At 44.8% G+C, this 23486-nt stretch overlaps 1 protein-coding gene across 3 annotated transcripts in view; it reads right to left on the bottom strand.

The window, feature by feature from the left end:
• LOC138569529 (cytochrome P450 3A21-like) overlaps positions 1–23486 on the bottom strand; it is a 542158-nt gene that overhangs the window by 105796 nt on the left and 412876 nt on the right. For all 3 annotated transcript variants that reach the window (XM_069647584.1, XM_069647582.1, XM_069647583.1), the window contains one exon: positions 5899–6026. In XM_069647584.1, coding sequence (XP_069503685.1) covers positions 5899–6026 — 128 coding nt within the window. The remainder of the gene's footprint in view (positions 1–5898; positions 6027–23486) is intronic.

The raw sequence follows: 23486 nt of genomic DNA on the forward strand, positions 1-23486 counted from the left end.
TTTCTGATTTATGCAGCGCACCAGACCCTCCTCAACCAGTCTACCCCTGCACTTGGTCTCCCCTGACCCCCCCAACCTGCACTTGTCCTACCAGGCTCCCTCCCCCTGCACTACCCTGGCTGGGCCTGCACCCCTTTGAGCCCCGTTCCTCGCACTTAGCATTTGGACCTTCTTTCCCCTGCACGCTCTACAATTCCCCTGCCACTTGTCCACCTGACCTCCCCTTAGCACTTGCCTATCTCCTGGGCCCTCTGCCCCCCTTTACCAACTGCCCAGCAATTGCACGCTCGCCACTCCGACCTGCACTTCCTTTCCCTCCTTAGCATTAGTGCTTTCCGCTCTGATCTGCACTTCCCCCGCCCGTCTCCCCCGCACTTCTTGTTACTGCACTTGCACGATCCGAATGACACAAGGTCTAGTGGAACCATTTTTGTTTTTCTTTATCCCTGTCCCTCTCTCCCCTCTTTATGTCTTGTTGTGCCTTGAAACACCTTCTGCTGTATAGGCGCATTACGAATACCCAATCTTTATATATAAAACTGAATGTATGTATGTGTGTATGTTTGTCTGGCTATACAAATCCACACCGTTGAGGCCACGTCTAACAAATTTTGCATGGATTCCCCTTTGGTCTGGGGCAAGATCGTAGTCTATCTTTGGATGCAAACATTTATATACAAACATATTTTGGGATGTGTATGTGTGTATGTTTGTCTGGCTATACAAATTCACACTGTTGAACCCACTGTTACCAAATTTTGCATGGATTCCTCATTTGTCTAGGGAAAGATTGTAGTCTATGTTTAGATGCAAAAGATTCACCCCATAGACGCCCTCATTTACTGATGCTCACACCAATTCACTACAGTAGGTACTAGAAGGAGGCACAATTTGGAAAAGTGTCTGAAGCAAAATGCTCCATGTGTTGGTTATTCCTTTGAAATGTATTAATACTGTATACAGTTCCAAAGTGTTTATTAAAGCTTTTTTAAAGGGAATTTAAATAAATTAAAAAATATTTAATCACACCACTCCAAATATGGGAAATGGCAAGGTTACAGTTTACATAAGTTCATTCACAAGAAGACAGCACAATCAATCAGTCTTTCTTGGACATTTTCTCAAATGTGCTATAACCATTGAGTGACTGAAACATGCCGCACAAAATACGAACATCACTTGTTAAAGCTCTATGTGATGCAAAGTGAAAAACAATATCAAGAGCTTCTGAAACACAACAACAAACAGCAGCACGACCTGCTGACCAGAGGACAAGACACACTTTCTCCAGGGCAAATTATATACCAGAGCAAACTGAAGCAAGACTTGCTGTCATGATGACAAGAGCAACACCCTCCAGGGCACATGAAACACCAGAGCAAACTGAAGCAAGACTTGCCGACAAGAGGACAAGAGCAACATCCTCCAGGGCACCACTCGATCAGGACACGGGCAAACGCTGGGTACCCTAGCCAGTAAATAAATACAATTAAAATAAAATTACATGAAACATTCACATCCATCACATCCATCATAATTCATTACTGAAGTAACAACTGGCCTAGAGACTTTAACCTTAAGTGCGTTTGCACATTGCCCGTTTGAATATTTTAGCAATACGAGGTAGGCTTGCATAAACATGGTTTTTCTTTGAACTACAGTTTTCATCTCATTCGCCCCAGGTTCTTGGCTCCTCTTAAATCATACTAATTTATGCGACCACTCCTCCAGCGCATACAGTCTCTAGTTTCACCCATTGAAAACAATTAACCACCAGTCAACCTGGCTTCGGACCCCATTTTTATTGCCAGCTTAAGCAGTTGTCAACCCCCTCTACACGACTTCAATGTAATGAGCGAGATTACATCTGTTCCTTGCAGAACTGTTAAATCATAAACCTTCCTCCTGTTCACAAACTGACCTTTTACTAAATGACTTATTCTTTCTTCCATCAACCCCTTAGGCCCAGAAAACGGGAATGTCCCTGCTACCTGAATGCAGCTGCTAACAGTACCCAATACAGATGACGCACAGCAACTATAATCCGAGGCACGCCTCCACAAAGGATCACTGAAACCAAGGCTTGCCAGGAATTGCTTTGTGTTCTAATTTGAAACGTGCTTGAAGTAGTGTATAAAGTGTACCTTCTGGTGGTGACAGATTGAAAAACAGGTAGCACTAGAATCCAACACAACACAGAGGGCCTCATTACAAGTTTGGAGGTAGCCATGGTGCTATTAGCGCCATGGCTACCTCCAAACTCGGGTCCGGGTTCCTTCAGTGAGGAAGCCATTCCAACCTTGGAGGACCCGTTAATTCCTCATTTAAGGAACCCATCCCCATTCTCATTTGAGCCCCCATAGAGCTCAATGGGAATGGGGAGGGAGCTAATAACAGGCCCATTAATAACGGGCCCGTTATTAGCTCCCTGGTCCCCTAGCGGGACCCGCAAAGGACATCTGGTCTGACCAGACGTTCTGAGCGGGTCCCGCTAGGGAACCTCGTAATAGGGCGGAATGGGTTTACCGGCACCATTACCGGCGCCATTAAACCCATTCCGCCCACCTCGTAATGAGGCCCAGAGACTTAAATCCTTAAAACAGCTCTTCTTGCCGAAATCACTTTCAACACTGAACTGTAATACAAGGAAATAGGACAAAAAGGAAATGGTGGCCCTTACACTCCATTTTACTAGGATTGTTTAAGGGCATAGCAGTAGTGGGGAAGGAAACAGGTTGGGGATGGTTCATCAACATGAGTGATGACACTCTTGTGTCATAACAAATGAACACAAGAACAGCGCAAGCTGGGCAAAATTACTGAGCATAGAATGTCACACAACTAACAAAATAGCAGAGGTCCATGGTTGACTATGAGTCTGCACTTGATGAACTCAGAACCTCAAAAGCTGAGAGGTCACTGGTTCAAACAATCAAGGAAACACTGTCTGGGAAAAGTCCTTGAAGGCAAAGCCACCTTTCAGGAGAGTAGGGATCAACATACATGCATGTGCCATTACCAGCCAGAATGGCCGACAGTAAAGGGATTATTGCCAAATTAAAGAGAAGGAGGGAGGGATGGTCAGGAGAATAAGAGGACGCCAGAGGGCACATGGATGCTGCGCATGCACTCCTGAGCAAAGGTGGCGATGTCCTCAAGAATTTGGAAATTAAGGGTCTGAAAGTGAGAAATTTGCTTTCAAATATATTTAAACTAAAAGAAACTTCTGTTATGATAACACAAAGCTGTGTGTGCAATTGGGAAAATATTCACTGACAAAACAAATTAAACCATTTTTGACCCACAACTGAGAAAACTGTGTCAACAATTTGCATATATGCATACCTATAATGCTTTGCTCATGTGGCTCTGTACTGGAGGAGAACTTCCAGTGATGGCTACTGGGTGGTGTTGTGCTTTGTATGACTTAGCTAAAATGTCTTATTCTACTTAAACATTTTAGGCAGAAGGGTTTTTCAAGCTTTCTAAAACCACCATGACTTTGCTGGTGTTTGCTAAGCAAGTCGCGTATTATCTGGAAAGCACTGGGGAGTATAAAGTGGGACGATTGACGAATGATGTGTCAATTTGTACGGCTGAGTTGGTGGCGATTGCATTGGCGATTGATAGGGTGTGCGAGTTGGGGTTAGAGAAGGTGGTGATATTTTCAGATTCATTGAGTGGGTTGCAGGCGATTGTGGCGGGGATGGTGAAAGGAAGGTCGTGATTATGGACATCAGGAGGAAGATTGATCGGTGTGTGCACGGGGGAATGGATTTGGAGTTGGCGTGGGTCCCCAGTCACATGGCATTTTGGGTAAGGAGTTAGTGTATCTGGCGGCGGGTGAGGGTATGAGAAGGGGAGCGGTTGATGTGAGATTACCTTTGAGTGTGGATGAGGTGAAGGCGGTGGTGGTGAGACGGGTCATGGATGAGTGGCAGGAGAGGTGGGTGAGTGGGGTGAAGGGCAGGTGGATGTTTGGTGTTCGTGGGAAAGTGTCGGTGAAGGTGGATGCGGTGACTCTGCAATGGAGGAGGGGGGAGGAGGTGATGCTGAATCGGTTGAGGATAGGGCATGCGGGACTGAATGATTGTCTGTTTCAAGTGGGGAAGCGTGAGTCGAGGGATTGTGCGGTGTGTGGGGTGCCTGAGACTGTGGGACATTTTCTGCTTAGGTGTGAGAGACATGTTGAGGAGAGAGAATTGATGAGGGTTCGATTGTCTGCGCTGGGTGTGGTTGAGCTGAGTGGGAAGATTTTGCTGGGAGATGACGGGGAGAGAGGCAGGAGGAGGAATAGTGTGATGTTGGATTTTGTGAGGCAAACGGGGCGGTGGGAGGAGTTGTGAGTTTATGTGAGCTAAGTATTGATTGGTGGGTCTGGTGCACATCATCCTTTAGGATGGGGAAGCGCCTGCGTGGGTCCGCCCATGCATCCGATAATTAAGAAGAAGAAGAAGAAGAAGAGGAGGAGTCCCAGGAGGAGGAGAAAAGAGAAAGAGAAGAAGGAGAAGGAGGAGAAGGAAGAGGAGAAAGAGAAAGAGGAGACGGAGAAGAGCAGTAGCACTAAACTGCACTGATGATCCTTTAAAAGGGTGAAACTGGTACACAGTTGTCTGCAGCTTTGAGAACTGTCTGTCTTGGGTATAAGAAGCCATGTGTAAAATAGCAGTGCCCTATAAAGCACAGATTTTACTGGAGCTAAACGTTAGCATTTGGGCTAAATTGGATACCTACAATTCTCTGTTCATGTAGCTCTTAATTGGAGATGAACCTTCAGTTATGGCTACTGGTTTGCACCGTGGCATGCGTGGCTTGGTTCAAATGCCTTATTCTAATTCAACATTTTATGAAATGTTCAGAAAATGTTAAAATACATATGATTTTATGCTGAAGACAGGAGATGCTATGTATTAGTGTAAGACATTTTCATGTATTTAGCAGTAAAGATGTATCTAACTTATGCCTGTACCTTTGTGGTTAATGTTAATCTAATCAATATCAATAAACCTTAATAGACATCTTAGCACAGCTTGTGTTTAAAATCATCATATGAGTAAAGAACTGTTGTGTGCAAGCAATGGCAACAGATGAGCTTGCATGCCTACAACTGATGTAAAAGCAACATGCAATAAACTGATTGAAGAAGGCTAATTATATAAAAAGAAACTGTACTCATGCCTGTGCTTGGAACCTCGCTTTGAATGCGCTATCAGCTTTTCTGGTGTTGTGGGCTATTGACAGCTTATTTTAGAATTCTGAAGCACAGCAGATATTGTGTTAGGATTTTGTGTTCATTTTTTTAATGGAGCGAATCACCAATATCCTACTTTGATGAAAAATGTACTAGTGGTTAGTGAACAAGGAAAAGTAGGGGGAACAAAGTAATTAAGGGCTGAGATACCACTACACGAATTTACTGCTACCACCACTTGGTCCGGGCGGAATTATCGCCAGATTACAAGTGGCGGTATTACAGTGTTAGTCTCGATTTATGGAGTCCTGTCGAAATGGCTGCCTTTTGTCGGAGAGGTCGCAGAATTACCTCAAGCATTCTGCTGGAGGTCTTTCCTCCAACGTACCTCCAAACCCATGTTTCGGCAGTGCGGTAATGCTGCGGCACTCCGTTACCACTGCATTAACACCATTTTTGGCCACACCGTTGAACTCATAATGAGACGCTAAGTGTGCTGAAAAGAGGAGGAACGGAAAATCAGGTCAGCTAAAAAAATATTAGGTCAGAGCAGTAATAAGAAGAAACTGAGGAGGGCCCCTATAAAAAGGGAAAACAATGTAAAAAACTCTACTTAAAAAAAAACAGCATTACAAATTCGCAGAGTTTATAATGACGAAAATGTTTCTTTTTAATTCCACTGCACATTTCCAATTTCTGTGACTCACCGTGTGGTTGTTCTTCTGACGTTTATCCTTGATGTTAGATGTTACTTGGAGGAAAAACTGCAAAATATCTTTCGGGAAAAAAGATATGTCCATTTTCCGCAGAACAGGAATGAAAAAAGGGAAGATCACTGAAAGTAAAGGAAGACAGATACTCAGAGGATTGCCTGTTAATGTGGTACAACCATGAAAGTGCAGGCAAGTACTGTTCTAGAATGTTTACCCAGGACTGTGGTAATATAGCAAGATTCAACAATGTACCCATTTATCTCAGAACAGACTTGAAGGCGTTTTGAGGTGAAACGCCTTATTATCAGGCATATGTACTTGTGTGGGGAGGCTACTCACTTTTTAAAGAATTGCACACCAATTTAAAAATACGGCTCTGCAGGTTTATTTTGATTTCGCAAATGATTTTGTAATATTCTGCAGCCAGCATGAATTGCTATGTTATGTATGGATGATTTGTGTACATTGTCTAGGGACAAACCCTGTGCATTCCAGAGAGTTCTGCATGTTTATACACAGGAAGCTTGAGCAGCCGCTCTAATTCCAGTGCAATTACTGAAGAAGGAGATCACGATTCCATAAAGAAGAAACATTGCTATCTGTAAATTACGGCCAGCACAGGAATACCTGTCTCCCCACATTCACTATGGATGTATTGCACCTAGACATGATTGCAGGCATTTGGCTCTTACCGTGGGGGCTCTACATCTCGAAGAAAAAAATCGAGGCTGAAAACACTGATTTTGTTTTTGTTGAATTTTCAAATTTTATTTTTGCACATTGGAAGACCCCCCTCGCAACCTCCTGCAGGAACCCAACATCCCCAATCCTTGATGGATTCCTTAAACCAACCACCCATCTAGTTATGTCTTATAAATGTACAAACAAATTGAACAATTTGATCTAAAGGATTCAGTGTTTTTGGCATCTATTTTTTCGTATTCGTTTTTTGGGGGTGTTACCATTTGCCCCCAGCAGGTGATAGCAACAGCAGTAAAAAAATATACCAGGTGGAAAAACAGGCTAAAAGAAAATACAACGAGCCAATTGTAGATGTGAACTGTACAGATCCTGCCCTTTGCCTCACCAACCGTTCCGCTAAGCTTTTGGTGAGGACACCAAAGCTGCACTTCACATAGCAGCAACTGTTTCTGACTTTCATCCTTTTTAAGATGCATTTCCGCTGGCAAATGGCAGCATTACTTGGCTTTATATTTTTTAAAGGAATGGAGAGTATATTATGGAATTAATTTATCTCCAGCGGCTTGACAGGATAATCCAAGTCATTTTACAATGAACTTTAATTGCATGTAGGGGACCACCAATGTTTGCTGTGGGAGCCCCCTGGATGCATGGAGAGCCTGAAAGATTAAAAGCGCGACAAACTTTCTTTTTACTCGCGTTCTCATGAAAAATGTAAACGCCGCCTGCAAATACTGTTTTCAGGCGACATTGATAGGAAATCCGCCTGGTCTTGACCAGGTGCAAAACTCAGCAGGATTCCATAGAAATCCGCACGTCACGCCCGTGCATGAAATTCTCATGCAGAAGAGGGAGAAGGAGTGCACGGAAGAGATCTCCTCCACGCTCCATGCCGCTCCTCTGCCTTGCCACTCCTGCGAAAGGGGGCCCAGCAAGAAATTACACCTTGCCTTTACGGTTTTATTTCTATGTACCGCCACACCACAGATCTTCTTAACACCCTTTTCAGTGATCCGGCCCCAAATTTCAAAATGCATTCCCTATTCATGCTGTTTGCTGTTTATTATATAAGGGCTTCCTGTAAATTGTGGGTAGGTCAGTTTCTTTCTTATCACAACACAGACGCTGAGCTCTTCCACGAGTCTAGGCTTAGATATTGTGCATTTGAATGTTATATTATGTTATGTTGTTGTGTTTTTGTATAGCGCCTTATATACCATTGGTATGATCTCAAAGCGCTGTGGGTTGAACACCCTCAGGGACCGTAGTCCAGGTCAGTGGAGAGAGTAGGTTAATAAATAGTGCTTGGGTACACTCAGTATGTGTGCAGCCAGTGCTGTTTACGAGCTGTGTAGCTGCATTCTAATGCTAGGCCTAGCGCGTTGGTTGTGTGGGATCAGTAGATTGTGTGCAGTCAGGCCGTTGACCTCGGAGTCTGCATTTTGACAGTGGTGGGTGGAGCTTGTTTATGAGATTATGTGTGCAGCTAGGCCCATTTCTTTCGTGGGGTATAGCTGCGTTCTAAAGACTGTTGAGGTGGTAATGGAGGTGTGTAAGTATGTGTGCGGCTAGGCTGAAAATGATCAAGGTGTATAGCTGCATTCCATTGTTTGTTGGTGTATAGGCGAGAGTGAGCATATCAGAATGTGTAAGTGTCTGTGCGATTGGTGGGAGACCCTATTCCTGGTTACCTTAGAGTGCCTGCCAAGTTGACCATATCTATTTTAGAGGTTCGGAGCATTGGTTATCCGAGAGAGATTCTCTGTTTAGTTTGTAGTTTGTTCTGGTTACCAGGTTTGGGTTGTCTTTCCCTGCTCGGCAGTGTCATTGATGTTGAGTTGCCCTATTCTTAATCTTTATTGAGTTAAGCAAAATTGTACGTCTATGGTCTTCCCTGTGTCTCCTTGAGTCTGCCATTGTTTATTGGGACGATACCTTCTCGTTGTGCAGTTACATCCAGTTCTGTTCTATGGGAAAAAGGATGGCATACTGTATCTGTCACTCACGAAGCAGATGATAGGGGAGTTTTCCTAAAGTCCTCTTGAGGTATAGACTTCATAAAACTATCCCTTTGATATACAGGTCCCCAACTCTTAGTATAAGGCTGTACTACTCAAGAAACCTTGGTAGGGTGGCAGAGCAGTCAGGCTTATCATAGGAGGAAGATGTGAGCAGTAGTTAAGTACACTGAACCCAGTAAATACAATAGTCCAAAGAAAGACTTACACAAAATGTTATATTAAAATATAAACTTTATTATATTTATACAAGTAAAGGTATATAAATACTTAGTTCACTAACCAACATATATAGGAATTCTAAATAATACTTTTCAAAGGCCATTGCTTCCATGATACCTGCTCACGGTTACGATAGTTATAGAGTTTGACACTAAGGAAAGTTGTACCGTATTATTGGTTATTTAGCAAAACCACATAAAATAAAGTGTGTTAGGAAGGAAAAAGGTTGGTTAACCACACAGTAGCAGAACTTAATGTTCTAGAGACACTTTTTGGGCAAACTAATGCTTTACAAGTCCAATCCCTAACTATTCAAGGGAGTCAGTTCGGAGGGGCTTCAAAGTCTTAGGAAGCAGCAGAACAGCAAAAGTTCCTTGGGATACGAATGAGACTTGGCAGTTCAACACAGCGATGTGAGAACATGCAAAAGGACTCACTAAAGGAACAAAAGCTGACAGCTTGGGTCTGAGGTAGAGTGGGCACTATGGACACCTCTTCACTCACTCCTGTCACTCTGGAGCAACTGCTTGGTTCAAGGTAGGTCATATCTTTAACCCCACAGTACCTTAGATAAACATATATATTCGAAGCTGGATTCTCTTCTGTACAGCAGCAATGGTCCCTTTCTCTGGATTCCTCGGTCTGGTGACAAAAGGAAGGACTCTGAATATAATGTTTCGGCAGCAGTCTCGAGAGAGTATCCTTGGCACGGATTTCTTCAGTCTCCTTGGTCAGCCTGCGGTTTTAGTGCCTTTTTTCTGAGCACCAACAAAGGACCGTATTCGCCCAGTCGATCTTCTTTGCTTCTGAAGTCTTTTACTTTGGTGAGGGGACTTTAGATGAGTCGGATCATGTCTCTGGAGATTCACCTGGAGCTCAGCAAAGACCTGGACGGATTTGGCCTTTTTAAAGACGATTCACTTCAAATGGGTCGGAGGTCTCCTTGTATTCGGAGTCTGCGGCTCTGGAAAGGCACAGCACCTTGGGAGATGGCTCAGTTTTTTGTTCGTCTCAGGGCTGGTTGGTCCAACCAGCCAAAGGGAAGGAGTTGTCCTCTTCAGAGCTCCGTCGAGTAGAAAACGAGTTCAGGATAGCAGTGGTCAGTTCACAGCGAAGAGAAGGGACTGCAGGCATCTCTGATCGTCATCAGCTTCGGTTACTTCAGTTTCCAGTGGTCGATTTGCCTTTCACCACAGGAACCTCACCTTTTATTGTTCCCACACTCCCCTCTGCAAACTCTCTCAGCATTTTACAGAAAGGGCGGATGGCTGTCCAATCAGGACCGGCATCCCTCCCCCAGTGGGAACTGGTTCGATTCAGACACTCTGGCAGACAAAGGGCAGGGGGGGTGAGAAACAATTACCAGGTGCATAGAAGTGAGGATTATATAAAAGGAATCGCTTTAGACTTCAAATATGTTTTTAATCAAAATACCCCCAAAGGCAAAAGGGAATTTTTTGCTCCTCATAGTCATTTGACTTCCAAATTTAAAAACACAAACACTGCCACAGAGAAGACCATCTAATCTTCCGAAAAGAGATAAAACCTGGCTATCCACCAAACCCTAGCCAGAGACCAGCAACAAAACCTCAAACAACTGGACGCCCATTCACATCTACTTTGATCCAACAGATGGCCTCCCACTTAAATTATGAGAAACCACCAGGCACCCAGACGCAACCTGCTGACAAAGACTATTGGAAAAGAGACTCACGTAGGTTCAGACCTCACACAACTGACAAAGAATCGTTCAGATGCTGCCAAAAACGTCTAACAGGCTGTTCTAATGATTTCCCCAGATGCCACCTACTACCTCTTTCCCAGAATGTTCCCCTACCAGACTACTTGTACCCCTCATTTGTCTACTGCCCTATTTTCCCCCAACAGACTCTCCTCTAAAATGTCCCACCACCTTACATTTCACACAACTCCACCCCAGGCCTATCAGTCAATCGACATTCTGTGTTTTTGGCTATGGATTATATACTCCCAATTGTCTGCGTCAACCTTGGAGAAGCAGAACACCACTTTTAGGCCTCGTGGGTTCTGATCTGCCCACAACCACCCCACTGGTTCTCCATCTAGCTTTCTCGCTATCCCATTAAGCACCCTGCCTTTTTTCTTAGCCACAAGCAGAGTGGCAGACAACAAATGTCCGACGGACACTATACAAGACCATTTTTCCTTACCTTACCTACCCTGAGGGCCTTTTTAAAACACAGGATTAAGAGTAATAGATCAGCTATGCAGTGCCATTGGACAATGATATGTTCCTGTTTAGGATTTCATTAAGAAACCGTGGACCGTGTTTGTATTAAACATTACTTGCAATACAACACGTCTAAACTGCCCTTTCTTAAAGACAGAAAGCTAGTAGAGGCTAGTCAGCAGAGGTCTATTGTGTTCTCTGTGAGTGATCGTTGACAACAAAGAATGCAACTGCACATTTCAACATCTTCCAACCTTGTATCTCGAAGTTTTAAAGACACAGAGATTATTGGCATAATGTAGGCAAAGTGGGACACAGATCAACTACAAGTCTTTATTGGGTTTAGGTTGTGTGCCATCCTTTCTTAAACTGTCTGCATGTAATGAGCAAATTCATTAATAGTCGGTTCCTCAAGGACTTTAACTGTGGTAGGGCACTACAATCATATATGCATAGATTTAAAAAAAAATAACATTTGTAAAAACCGATTAGTCAGTGGTAACATTTAGAGATTGAAAAGCAGGGTGGATAGTGCTGGGCTCTGAAGGACAGACACTACAAGATGTGAGGACGAGAAGAATGTCAACAGCCACCATCTGAAATCTGTGCAAAATGGTTTAGTCCAAGCAAGAAACAGATCCCTTATTCCACATTGGGTAAGTCCTTCTGCAAAGAAGCAATGACTAAGTGTTGAATGCAGAGGATATATCCAACTTGTCTTACATCATCCTCAGAGCACCCAAGTGTGCCTCTAAACACAGAATCTGTCCCTTTACACAGATGAACCCCTGCTCATTAACACCCAGGAAGACCGTGTATTTCGGGAATGACTTACGATGATCTCACGTTAACGATGACAAAAGACTGGGTGTGGGTCCCCGGAAGCTTTGAGGGTCTGAGGATTACAAAGGGGACTTCTCATTGAGAAGCGTGTTAATATGGAGCGTTTCACAGCCTTTGCTCCTTCATCTGATAGGAAGGAGGAACTGTTTACTTTTACAACAAAAAACAAACAAACTGGCTAGTGTGAGAATCCACAGCTACCATGCTATAAATGGCAGGTGGTATCGAGCCGTAAGTGGATACTGAATAGTTAAACTTTTCACTAAATTCATATTTACCAACAGATGCTGGCAATAATTCAGAAAGAAGCTGTTATCTAGTGTAAACGGTTTCTCTGCACACACCAGGATTGTTATATGTTGCTATATTGGGTTTGTGGGCAGAAGTGTGAAAACAGCATCTTGTGCAATACTGTGGAGTTCATAAAGTCCGAGCAGGAGCGCCAGAGCTGTGGGAAGGATGGGTGGCTTTTTTACTTTTAATGCAGTAGAGTCCCTGATGTCATGCAAAATGTGACCATGCTCCATCAGAAGCACCACTGCCACAAAGATCCATTGCGAAAATTACGTCCTTTCCACATGAATAAAGGCGCCACACAAGCATCATATAGACTGGTTTCAATTGTAATTTCTGTGCAGAGGGGACCTGGCCTAGCAGGCTGGGCTGGGCTGCTACTATTGGTGGCCGTACCTGACTGATTTGCATATGGCTAGACCTCTTTTTGCAATGGCGCAGACGGACTAAAACAAAGTGGTGTGGAAGGTTGCCCAGAGCAATGCCAGTGGGTCAGATTCATTCAAAACCTTCCACCATCACTTTTTGGTTCTGGTTTGCATTACATACCATATGCTGACACCACAATGTTTACAATCTGCTCGTTTTAGCTTTAAGATGACTATTAGGAGATTGCCCTGGCTTTCGTCTGATATGATCGAGATCTTGAATGAAAAGGAAGTATCAAGCTGGTAAGATAGCTCAGTGGGGTGAGCGCTCATTGCTGCAATTTCTGTGCTATCTGCAGGTTCAAATCAGCCTTTGGTCCTTCCGAGGTCAATTGTCAATGATCCTTTCGAGGTCAATAAATGAGTATGAACTCTGGTTGGGTGATATTGTATGTATGCATGTTCTATGTAAAGCGCTTGGGCGTAAGTGCTATATAAATAACTCATTATCAAGTGTTTTACATGGAATATTATGGCCTTGGAGGAGTTTGGATGATTGATTCGATGATTCAGTGGATGGATCTTTTTGATATGTCTCCAGCAGTCTCTCTCTCCCTTGCTGAGGTTTTGTTTAAGGCCCCATTTGCAAAGAACCGAGAACCGTTCACCGCACAATCCATGGAAGCCTGCTGTTGGATAAGTCATACCTTTTGCCGCACACAGGTTTTAGATCCTTTGGAACGGATGACAGTCTCCTGTCTATGCTGGCAGTGTATTTATTAATAAAACAGGGATTGGTGATCAACTCTCTCAATAGCTCGACACCTGATCTAAAGAGAGGCTTTAAATCGTGGTAATTAGTATTGAGGCTTCAGAGTCGCGCAAGGCATGTAGTGGCGCGCCAAAGGGTTCAATGTTTAGTTGACACATTCATGAACTATTTAGAGATAACAATGGAGAGTGTGGTTAGAGGCTTTACTGAGGAGATACACACAGTAGGTGAGTCACTAAATAAACAAGCAAAGAGATCTGGACACCCTGGGAACAAGTGCAGCCATTGTAAGGTAAGGTCCAAGGAGGAAAGGGGCAACAACAAGAAGGGGGTATCAAAATAGGTAGGCAACTAGAGTGCCCCACTTCATAGGGAAGCACGCCTTTGTACCCAAGCTTGAGACTTGGTGAATCCCAGACAGATGTTTAAGTAATTTGCATGCTCTACATCTCTCAGAAATAGGTTCCTGGCCCAGAATTGCTAGTTAAAGGGGTTACAAACCTCTGAATGCTGGTAAATCTGAAAAGCACCACCGGAAAAAGTAGGATCCCTGAAAATGTGCCATCTGTATGCTTGGCTTGGTGGTTCCAGACGTGCTGTGCTATTCTCAAAAGTCTATGGTACAGCTTTGCAATAACAGAGTGCACTTTAAAATGAAGAAAACCACTGTGGGTCATTTTCTTGATCCCACTGGAACCACCACAGTCTTATGTTGGTGTAGACAGCTTGGGGGCCCTCTCTGTGGTGCCGAGGGGCCAAGCGTGCTCCATGAAGTCAGTTTACGGAAACTTGCATGAGGTTGAAGCTGCCCAACAAGGCCTAACATTGAAAGAATGGAAGACTAAGCACCATTAGTTTAGGTTCGGATTATTGAGGGAAAGGCGCAGTGGGTAGGGAGTGGGTGAACTTATATATGTGTTAAAATTACATACAGCAGAAGTGAGCCAAGAACCTCTTCATCTGCTAAGGAATAAAGAACGTTCCCATGAAGGTGGAAAATAATTCCTTTTTACAGCACACAGATCACTCTGCAAGACCTTGGATCCATGTAGGTGTAGCTTTTGCAGTACAGCAAAGTTTTTAAAGGTTCTAGAGGGTGTGCTCTTAGAGGGCACCGTCAGTGATGGGTGGTGCTCACCTGACGAAAAGATCAGTGGGGCACACACCAGGTTAGTTCTGACAGAGATATTTTGGGAGAAGTGGTCATTTTAATCTTTCATTCTTCAGAATATGACTGGCAAATGTTTCACTAAGGATATTAGCTTTGCTATCACATACACATAAACAAACGGCAACGTGGATTATCCCATTTTGAAAAAGGCTGAACTCGATGGGTGATCTGTAACTGTAGGCAATGGGCAGGTTAAACTATTATTGTTAAAGATGCATCTATACTTGATCGTTATAGCAAATAACCTAACATGAAAACCTGGATAGCTTTTCACAACAGCACTAAGAATACTTGTTACCCCAATTTTTCAATGAACAACTGTTGCATTGGAACAAGAGTGTCTGAAGGCTGCTGTACTTTTAGACTGCCCCTTAGCCTATTCAAGTAGTAATTGCCATTTTCATGACTCAACCACCAAAAAAGGAAAATAATGTAATATTTTAGTTTACAATTGAGTAACTAGCCTTTGTGTTGACAGTGACTAGGCTAATACCCCCCATACTGCCACTTCAACTCTTTTTTTCATTCCTCCAGAAAAATGGGCCACCAGGGTTATCTGCTTTTATGCATGGTCATGGAATGGCATGTGCAAGATGAAATTGAAGCCTGAGGTCCAAGTGTGTCCCTCGCGATCCCTACCTGACTTGCAGCAAGTTATAGATGCACAGCGTCATTAGGCCCTTCATCACCATCGTCGATGTCTCGCAGATGTGAGAAATGTTACTCTCTCAGACAGCCATTCAAACCATGCCCAAATGACGATATAGAGGAGGTGGAGTTATCAGCAATCGAATAGGTCGATTGACTATAACACGAGCAGTCAATGACATCATCACTGACATCACAACGTAGGTGCATGCAGACATGAAGCACATAGGCATCCACACATGAAGCTACACGAACATACATTAGATTATTGCTGACAGACATGAAACAAATGCTTATGACTAACGCAGATAGATGACGGACATATATATATATATATATATATCCTTGGCCAAAGCAGAAAGCATAAAATGCCAAGTATAGATATATCCAGCTTGCACATGCTTAATTGCAAACTAATATGGAAAGCCATAAGAAAAAAGATGGAAGCTTTAGGTTCACTGAAATGAATGGAGAAGGGAAAATAGACGTGGAACACATCGAAGGACTGACAGCCTGATTCGGCTAAAGGCAGGCAGACCACACTTCCAGCACAGACACTGCACACCCTAGCCAAGGACGAGCAGCGATGAAAGGTTTCCAAGTTCACCAAGGCAACCAGACACCTGCAGGGAACATAGTCTAAAATACTCACAATTACAGCAGAGCTCCATTTCGTGGTCTCTACACACGTGACCAGAAGGATAGGGACACTGCCTATTCACTCAAGGTATATGGAGAGAAGCTATTCAAATCGAACCAGAGATAGAAAGATACAAGTGTTACTCAAAAGTTAACAACTGAATGTACTTTCTCAGGCTTAGGTGAACAGAGATGGCAACATTATGGAGCACACAGTACCTCTGTGTCCATTCCCATCGCCTTGAAAAGGTTCACCCAGCCTGGTAACTGTCCAAGGTAGCAAGGCTGGGAAGACACGTTCTAGCCAATCTTCAGTTACCTTTCACATTAAGACATATAATCACTGGCGTAACAGGGGCCCCCGCAGCCCCCGCGGTGCGGGGGGCCCCGCCAGCACATGTTGTGTGGGGGGGCCTCCTGGATAAAAAAAAGAACAATATTTATTTTCCAATTTTTTTTTTTCTTTTTCAATTTACTCTGCATTCATAAAGAAATGACTTCTGTAACAGAAATCATTTATTTATGAAGGCAGTGACTACAAAAAGAAATGTTCTTCTTGAAGTCTGAGGGCTCCGCCCCCCATGGCATGGCTGACCCTAGGCTGGAGGCCTCCATGTCATGGGGTGGGGGGTGCCCTATGACTTAAAAAATAAATCGTTTATTTTTTAAGTCACTCTGCCTTCCCAAAGAAATTACTGCCGTTATGGTTCGGTCCTTAACGGAAATAATTTCTTTATGAAATCAGAGTGACTTCAAAAAGAAACAATGGGTCTCATTACAGGTTTGGCGGTAACTGTGCCGGTGCTACCGGCAGGTTGCCGCCGGACCCGTAATGATTTACCGGTCCCGACTTCCCGGGAACACAGGGAGATTACAAGACCGTCAGTCTGGGTAGTCTGGTGCCAGCAAATGATAAGTTCCCATTTCATTGGACTCTATGGGAATGGGGCCCACGGAAGCACCGGCACCATTAATAATGGTGCCGGTGCTTCCATGAAAACTCTGCAGGTGGGTGTCGTTCCGCCTGGTAGGTCTGGTCTAACCTGCCGGGCGGGATAGCAACTGCCCGCAGAGCTGTAATATGCCGATCCAGAAACAACGGTGCCGGTAAGCTTACCGGCACCGTTGTTTCCAGATCAGCATAGTTGTAACGAGGCCCAATTTTTGGGGAAGTATTAGGACTCCCCTCAACCTCATGACGTGTGTGTGTGTGTGTGTGAGTGTATGGTGAAAGGCTGCACAATTAAATGTATATGTGGCTGCCTGTGTGAGTGTATGGTGAAAGGGTGCACACTTAAATGTATGGGTGGGTGCCTGGTAGTGTGTGCCTCTACGGTGAAAGGGTGCACACTTAAAAGTACGGGTGGCTGCATGGGTGTGCCTGTATGGTGAAAGGGTGCACATTTAAATATATGGATTGCTGGGTGCACGTGTGTGTATATGGTGAATGGTGTGTGTGCTTGCGTTCAGGGGCTCAACAAATCTACATTTCGGGGGGCTAACCCTTCAGATGTTGGGAGAGGCGCTAACTTCATGGGCAGTGGGGGAGAGGCAAACTCATTTGTTTGGGGCATCTCATTTCTTTACGCATTTTAATGAGACTATTCTAGTGCAGCTTCAATGCTACAAGTAGTTAACTCTCTCCTTTAAGTTTGAAAGCACCCACTTATGGACTGCTGTGAGAATGAGCGGTCTCCTGCTGCCTTCCTACCCTTCCAATCACTCCGCTGGCATTCAAGTATTAAACCTACATCACGATTTCAATTGCCTAAAAAATGTGGCATTTGAATGCAGGTGCTAACAGTGAAAGGCTTTATGTTAGCAATTGCTGGGCTCTTGTTAACAGCAAAACCTAGGTGCCATTTAAAAACTTCGTACTGTTCTGTCTGGCAACTGCTGTGAAGGTCGACCAGATTGAGTGATCATTGCCCAAAATTTCAGGGGGAAGGGGGAGGGAGTGCTGAATCCCAGTCAACTCAATGGTGTTGCACCAATAATTGAGTTTAATGCCTTGATTACTCATTACTCCTAGCCCTACTCTTCCTTGTCCCAGTGTGTATGAGACAGCGCTTGTGTAAGAGGCAGAGTGCCTTAGACACAAATACTGGAATGAGGTAGAGGTACATGGAGGTAATGCCTGACTTAACTACCTGTAATCCTCATTACTCCTAGTCCCACTTTTCCTCATCCCAGTACTTACCTATGAGGCAAAGAGCCTCATCCATAAACTCTGGGAAAAGGAAGAGGGACGTGGAGATAATTCTTGGCACAGAAGCTGAGTTTGGAGGTTGGGGTAGGGTTGGGAGGGAGAAGGGATGTGTGGGAGGTGCAGGCTTGTGCAACAAATCATAAAGGCTGTCCATGTCCAGGCTAATCAGGCATGATATGTGGTATTAGTGGCTAGAGAGGCATTTTGGTGTAGCCAGTCTAGTCATTCCTCAGTTTGGTATGACATTTTTTTAACTGGGCATTTCTAATAAAGCAGTCCTGCTAAGTGAATTACCTGGCTAGACTGCCATTTGGGTGCTGCCAGTCTAGCCGCTTCTTACAGCAGCTTTGTATATTTTTCTGGACATCTGTGATCAAATGATATGATATAAGCCATTTATAACGCGCCTGCACACAAGTGTTTCTAGGCGCAACAAGAAAAAAGTGGGAAAATAGAGGGAGGACAAGACAAAAAATCTTACTAGGCCTTGTGTCATTCAGATCGTGCAAGTGCAAGAATAAGAAGTGCAAGGGGAAAGCGAGGGGGGAAGTGCAAGGGAGAGGAGAGGGAAAAACAGAGCAGCAATGCTCTGAGTAAGTGCAGCGCGGCTCTGGGTAGTTCAAGAAGAACAAGGGACTGTAGGGTTACAGTTACAGTCCCTAAGTTCGTGGTAGGCCCTGAGGCAGTGCAAGGGTGACTGTCAAGAAAGAGTCTGGACTCAGTGAGACTCTGAGGGTAGCCAAGCAACCAGTCGGTACAGCAGACAGGTAGGTCAGGTAGGCCAGCAGGGGAGGGAGAGAGAGAAAGCAGAAGAGAAGAGGAAAGGTTTGAGCTGCTTCCGGAACTTCAGGTGGTCCGGCTCAAGTTTGAGAGGGGCAGGGAGGCTATTCCAGAGGGAGGTGCCTGCAGAGGAGAGAGATCTACCACCCACTATCTGCCTGGAAAAGTGTTTAACCCTAAGAGAGTTGTAGGTAATAGAGGAAAGGGCTTAAGAAGGAAGATATTTTGGAAGAGAGCGTTGGATATAGTGTGGGCCCCTGGCCCAGAAAGCCTTGTGGACAATGCAAAGAGTCTTGAACTTTATCCTTGCAGCAACTGGGAGCCAGTGGAGAGATTTCAGGGCTGGAGAGATATGATTCCCTGGGCTTGAGTCCTGTTCTGGATTAGTTGCAGAGGGTGGAGAGTAGAGGAAGTCAGATTGAGAAAGAGGCTGTTGCATTAGTCCAGCCTAGAGAGAACCAAGGTTCTGGAGACAGTGAGCTTCTGGGGGAAAGTGAGAAAGGGAAGAGTACTTTTGAGGAGGAGCAGCTGGTAGTGGGACTTCCTGGCGACATCCGAGATTTTGAGGAGAGAATGAGAGAGTGGAGTCAAAGATGACACCAAGGTTGTTTGCCTCACAGAATGTCGAAGGAAGAGAGCCCAAGTCGGGCGGCCAGAGTGAGAGAGGGAAAGCAGGGGCAGGAGTCCAAATGAGAAAGATCTCCATCTTACTGACATTAAGGCAGAGGTCATTAGATGCACACCAATCCTGAATCGCAGATAGACAGTCAGGAATGAGGGAGAGAGGAGAGGAGTCTGAGGGGAGCCTGAAGGAAAGTGAAGTGTCATCTGCATAACACTGAAAGTTAGAGGCGAAGGTAGAGATCAGGTGGGCCAAAGGGGCCAAGAAGAGGTTGAAAAACCAGGGTGAGAGGATGGAGCAGAGAGAAAGGGACCAAGTTGGACCTGGGAGGGGCTGTCCAAGAGGAAGAAGGGCAGCCACTCAAGGGCCTGATCCGTGATGCCCATGCTCTCATGGAGTCGATTGATCAAGATTGAGAGATATAGCGTGGTTGACCGTGTCGAAAGCAGAGGAAAGATCAAGGAGGATGAGGACAGAAGGAATGCTGGAATCAAGGTTAGAGAGCAGATCTTCACAGGTGTTCAGGAGAGCAGTTTCCGTGACTCTGGCAGCTCTGAAGCCAGACTGAAGGTCATGCAGCACAACCAACAGATTCTGTGTGGAGAGTAAGCTGGGAGATGGACAGCTTTTCCAACAGTTTGCCCAGGAAAGGGGTGATGGAGAATGGGCCATAGATTGCCAGCAGGCAGGATCGACAGACAGCTTCTTGAGGAGTGGATGCATAAGGGAGTGCTTAAGTGGAGAGGGGAACGTGCCAGTGTTGAAAGTGTGATTACAGAAATCGGCCAAGGCTGGAGCGAGGGTGTGTGCATTAAAACACATATTTATATCGTTCTGCTAGTGCAGTGCGCAGCATATACCTTCAGCAGCACATTCGTGGGTATTGCACAAGCGTGATGATTTATGGCGGCCCAGAGTGTGGCGTGACCAGTGATTTGTTGTTGAGTTGGGGGGGCCCCCTCAGTATAGCTCGCAGGGGGGCCCCCACATTTTGTGTTACGCCACTGGATATAATGTTGCATTCCCTGCAACTTTGTATTTGCTGTAGGTAGAGATGGTCCTAGGAGGAGCCACCAGATATGGTGATCCATTAATCATACTAACCCCTATGCATTGCATATATAGCATCCCTAAACTGACCGATCCACAACTCTGATAAGTTTTTGGGGGGCAGAACCTGTTTTTGTGACTTCACTCATGAGTAAAACAGTGTGCCACACGTTTGGAGGACGAGAGCTCTGGAAACGCTATGCTATTCTATTGCGATCCCTGAGATTTTTTGTTGGATAATAAAGACAGTAATTTTAGACCTATGGTTGAGTGTTCCGTTCTTGCGGCTGGGATCTTGCTGGGGCCTGTGTATCCTGTTGCTGGTTATTGGGGTGACTGCTAGAGAGCTCCTTCCGCTCCTTTACAAGATAACTAAAGTTCCAAAGATTGCTGGGACAAAGCCATGGGCATCCGTTAGTTGCCGCTGAATGCAAATGCAAACTCGGTGGCTGCCTTTCAATAAATATCTATGCCGTTGAGACCCCTGTGGCCGAGAAACAGGGACAGCAACAGTTGCTGAATGCATGCAGTTAGCAGCTATACTCCCTAAGGGTCGTTATGCCTTTATAATAGAACATTCACTGCGAGAAACTACATGTCCCAAGATTCAGCAACTGTCATCATGTTCGTTAAAGCTGTATTTCCCAGAGCTAGGCTATAAATGCATCACACCAGTCTGTCCTGTTGTTTTCACATAACCTTAATGAAGACCAATGCTAAAGTACTCATCAACTATGTAGGAGTTTTATGGTTGTCTTTCTGGCTTGAGGAGACATGCTTCCAAGTGATATAATTTACCTTCACTAGTACTGTGATCAAGCCTTGTGCCTGGAAGCAACTCTTCTGTGTGCTTTGTCCATTTTAAAGCTGCAGTGCCTACCCCCCTTTGAATGAACAACCCGAAAGCTGTCTCTTGGCATAATAAGGGTATACCCCAGGAAGCATTGCAACAGTTTTGATCTCCTGTTTTGGTGGACAATTCCAGTACTACAGACTGCACTTCTCGGCTCTCAGTCATTTTTGTCCTTCTGTATAGCTCTTGGCCAATCAAGATGCCATGGCACAATGTCGCTTTCCTTAGCGGAGTAACTGCGCTGCATCTCGTGGAGGTTTCTCCTTCGCATTATCTTGTGATTTTCTCTGAGGGACCTTGCATTTTCTCCATTCTGCCAACCCCTTTTAATGCTAGTTTCCTTGTCCCCCACTTTCCGAGTCTCACTAGCTGAACTGAAGTTGGAGCGTGATGTTCCTCTGGAATGAGGGGTGCCATGCTGCAAACTACAGTGCACTCAGGTCTAAAAGTCACTCATTTGGAAGTGGAAGCTGGGCTATTTGCTGCTGACATCTGTTTTTGGGCTGCGGCCACATGGTCTTGTGCAAATGTCAAAACACAGATGCCTCGCACACCTGAGGCAGGTCAGGTCAGAGTCATGGTAGATCCCTTCTGGAACTTCAGGAGGCCCAGCATGTGCCAGCCAACGCAGACACCTCACAGGCAGCAACACAACAGGATGGAGTAGGCATGAAGGTCTCAGTCAAGTTCAGCAGCAAAGAGTAGATTGGCCTTTTGCACGCAATATTCCTATAGGGTAAAGTGCGCGGCGCTTACAACAGCATATTTCCTCTTAAACATTTTCATTAGTATGATAAACTAATAGCTGTAACTTTTTGAGTGATGCTGGAAAGACTGCCTCTGAGAATTGACCCCACAATTATTGCATCCCTTGCTCACACGATGAAGTATATTTATTCATGCAACTTTAAAACTACTGTGTGAATAGATTATTTTGGGCACACGGGCTACTTAAAAGTTGTGATACTTTGTGCCTGGCTGATTCATAGCAAGCAGTGTTGTATTGGATATTGGCACGATTTTATGTTTGTCCCTAGACGTTTGCCTTTCTTCAAGACGAGTATGTTTTTTAATTTGGCTATAGTAAGTTGTGACCTGTCATTATAAAAACAGTTATTTATAGATGAATGCCCTGATAAAAGGATTAGTCGATTTAGAAATGCACTGGCCAACATTGTCTGCCTCATTAAATTGTAATGCACATGGACTGGAAAGAAAACACAGGTTTTGTACCACGAAATGGAAATGTTACTGTATGATATGTTTACAGACATTTAAGTTGCTTTAGCTTTAGGCTCAAGGGAGCCACCAGTACTGCGGGGGTTCCCCACAGTTCGTTGTGTATTGTCGTTTATTCCTGCATTCTTCTGTGTAGGCTGGTGTTAAGACGGATTTCTGAACTCTGTCCTGGCGGCGCAGAGGTTCAGAAGGCCAACCTAATTACTTGGAACAGGGTAACCTCTGGACAAGCCAGACCAATCAGGGTAGCGATTGCGGCGGTCAAGACTAGGTCTCAAGGGGGGTGAGGGTGACTGAAAGCCCGCAATGAGCACACAAAGCAAGGACACTTACAAATTACTCCAAACAGGTGTTATATTAAAAATATATACACATTTATTTCAAGGCCTTTGCAACAATGACCGTAGCGAGAAATCACAATAAAACTCTATTAAACCAACACATACCAAACCAATACAATATATAGACAAATACAAACGAGTCTAAAGCGTTAGATGCACGAAATGTGTAGTCCACCTAGAAGGGGAGGAAAACAGGCAGTGCGAAATAATGATTAGACCCAGTCCGCCTTCAGAGGCACCTAACTAAAAGGAAGTCCAAGCCCTACGAAGAGTGGAGTCTTGTGCTCAAAAGTACCTGCACACGCTGGTGCCAACGGGCAAAATGGGGAGTCTCTTCGAGGGAATCAGGCAGTTCAGTTCGGTGCACAAATGAAGAAGAACAGAGTTCCGCGACTCAAGCGCAGCCCCCACTGTGGGCAGAAGCAGAGCGCGAGTACGGAAAGGCGTGCTGTTTGACACAGCGGGGAAAAGCTATGGGCTCCTGCAGGAGGGCGACCAGTTCCTAGCTATGCCTCTCACCGGTCCCCGATGCAAGCAGACCCAGGCTTCTCCGCGTCAGTTTCAGTGCTGGCAGGTTCAGGGGAGCAGGGGACGTCTCGTCG

This window comes from Ambystoma mexicanum, chromosome 2q (assembly GCF_040938575.1).
Source record: "Ambystoma mexicanum isolate Mex_15411 chromosome 2q, UKY_AmexF1_1, whole genome shotgun sequence".
Classification (NCBI taxonomy): domain Eukaryota; kingdom Metazoa; phylum Chordata; class Amphibia; order Caudata; family Ambystomatidae; genus Ambystoma; species Ambystoma mexicanum.